Source organism: Octopus bimaculoides, chromosome 19, assembly GCF_001194135.2.
Source record: "Octopus bimaculoides isolate UCB-OBI-ISO-001 chromosome 19, ASM119413v2, whole genome shotgun sequence".
Classification (NCBI taxonomy): Eukaryota; Metazoa; Mollusca; class Cephalopoda; order Octopoda; family Octopodidae; genus Octopus; species Octopus bimaculoides.
In genome coordinates this window covers 5,417,021-5,419,465 of record NC_068999.1, presented here as the reverse complement: position 1 = coordinate 5,419,465, position 2,445 = coordinate 5,417,021, and the positions used below count along the sequence as shown (strand labels likewise).

General features: G+C 38.9%; 1 protein-coding gene across 1 annotated transcript in view; it reads right to left on the bottom strand.

Moving 5' to 3' along the window:
* LOC106869426 (GRIP and coiled-coil domain-containing protein 2) overlaps window positions 1-2,445 on the bottom strand; it is a 121,436-nt gene that overhangs the window by 28,305 nt on the left and 90,686 nt on the right. The window contains exons 25-28 of the mRNA XM_052974888.1: window positions 1,965-2,034; window positions 1,532-1,614; window positions 1,150-1,293; window positions 53-161 (exon numbers count right to left, since the gene is read on the bottom strand). Coding sequence (XP_052830848.1) covers window positions 53-161; window positions 1,150-1,293; window positions 1,532-1,614; window positions 1,965-2,034 — 406 coding nt within the window. The remainder of the gene's footprint in view (window positions 1-52; window positions 162-1,149; window positions 1,294-1,531; window positions 1,615-1,964; window positions 2,035-2,445) is intronic.

Genomic DNA, 2,445 nt, shown 5'->3' with positions numbered 1-2,445 from the left:
ATATATATATATATATATATATATATGTATATATATATATAAATGAACCTACCTTGGGCAATTGCTGTTAACTGTGTTTTCTCTTCGGGGCTCAATTTTAACATTGTACAAATAACTGGGATCAACATTTGTCTCTCATCTCCAGCTTTCAACATAACAAACTGGAAATACAAAGTACATGAGTAGTAGTAGTAGTGGTGGTGGTGGTGGTAGTGGTAGTAGTAGTAGTAGTAGTAGTAGTAGTAGTAGTAGTAGTAGTAGTATAGCCCCCACCCCACCAAAACCGAGGTTGGTGTCCTGAATGAGCAATCTTATGATCATCAAAGGCTTTTTCGGATCTGACCAACCATCTCTTTCTGTCCTTCGGCCATAGTGTATCTAGGATTACATTAGCTAATCTGGCACCGATTTTATTATTCTAGAGATAACAACTTATGTGATTCTGGTGAGATTTCGCTGTTAACCTCTTCACTGGGTGACAAAATTGTCTTTAGACTACATATTCCAACACACACACACACACACACACACACACACACACACACACACACACACACACACACACACACACACACACACACACACACACACACACACACACACACACACACACACACACACACAAGTACATAAATGCATATATATGTGTGTGTGTATATGTGTGTGTGAGAGAGAGAATCTCTCTCTCTCTTTCTTCCTTTCTATCTTTTCTCTGTATGTCTCTCTTCCTCTCCTTTCTTTTCCAACACTGTTTCTCTTTTACAGCAAGATTCCTATCTCTATTTCTCTATTATTCTTTGAACTTCTCATCAACTGGCACTAAGCCACCACCCACCTCAAAAGTTCTGTCCCTCCTAGTCAAGGGAGGGGGGGGAGTCTTTGTCTTGCAAGTCACTTGGTGCCTCCACAGGTGACAGTGCCACACGAAAAGCATCCAGTACACTTTGCAAAGCGGTTGGCATTAGGAAGGGCATCCGGCTGTACAAACCATGCCAAAGCAGACAAGAGAGCTTGGCACCATCCTGGTTCCCTAGCTCTTGCCAAACCATCCAACCCATGACAGCATGGAAAACAGTTCGATGATGATGATGACTAATCATATATAATACAATTGTAATGATGTATAAAGCAATTTATGGTGATATATACCTTGAGGAAAATATTCTTCAAATACTCTAAATTAGCCGATTCTTTCTCTCTTTCTTGATTCCGCTCTAAACGACGGATTTCTTCCTTCAGAATTTTGGCCTGTTCAGTCAAACGCATCACAGTTGCTTCGCTTTCGTTTAGTAGCTGAAAATAAATAAATAGATAAATAAACAAATATTCAAATTTTGAAAAAATCTATAGATTTTAAAATACAATAAATCATAATGTCATGATTTACAACAAAAACACAAAGAGGAAGACATGCAAGACACAAATCCAGCCTTCTCTCTCTCTCATGAGAGCATGGAACGTGGACATCAAATGATGATGATGACGACGATGATGATGGTGATGACAAGGATATCTGAAGAATATATCTTACCTGAGCCAGGTGATCACTCCTCTTCTGTGCTGAATCGTAGCTTGCTTTCAGCTCTTCTTCATTAAACACGGGAGGTTTCACAACTGAAACAGACATATTTGTTGACATCAAACATCTGCGACCTGTCATTTATGTCTTTCACCATTAATAATAATAATAATAATAATAATAAAAACAATATAAAAGGTGGTGATGGTTGTGGTGGTGGTGGTGGTGGTGGTGATGATAATGATGACAACGACGACATGTGATTGATGAGGATGGTGATAGTAGACGTGTTTGATGATGATGATGATGATTAATGATTAATGATGATGGTGTTGGTAGTGGCAGTGGTGGTGTGGTGACATTTGGTGGTTGATGAAAAAGATGAGGAGGAGGATGACGATCATTGATGATGACAACTTTTTAAAAGTGAAACCAGTGAGCTTACCTTCTTGTTCCGGTTGAGTGAGAAGCTGTTCAAAGCTAACCAATGTAGACAAACCCGGATTGCTGTTCCCCTAAAGAGGAAACAAAAATAAGAAAAAATAATATTCTAACAATAAAAGTTATTTAAAAATAAATAATGAGTTCAAATGATGATGGGGTTGACATTATCATTCATTCTTTCGGGGTCAATAGAACGAGATCCAATTGAACACTGGGGCCAACACAATCGATAAGCTCGCTCCTTAAAATAGCTGAGCTTGGGCCTAAAATTTGAAATCATTATTATCATTATTCACGAGGGGGTGCTGAAAAGTTCCTGGCTTTAAGGGTACTGCAAAAGGCCTGGGTGGAGGCCCAACCTTCAGAGTTCTTTTACAGGGTTTAGAAAAATTGAAGGGCTGCTGCAATAAGTGTGTGAGTCTGAGAGGGGAATTTGTTGAATAAAATCATAATTAACTGAACCTCTTCTGTCTTCTTTCACC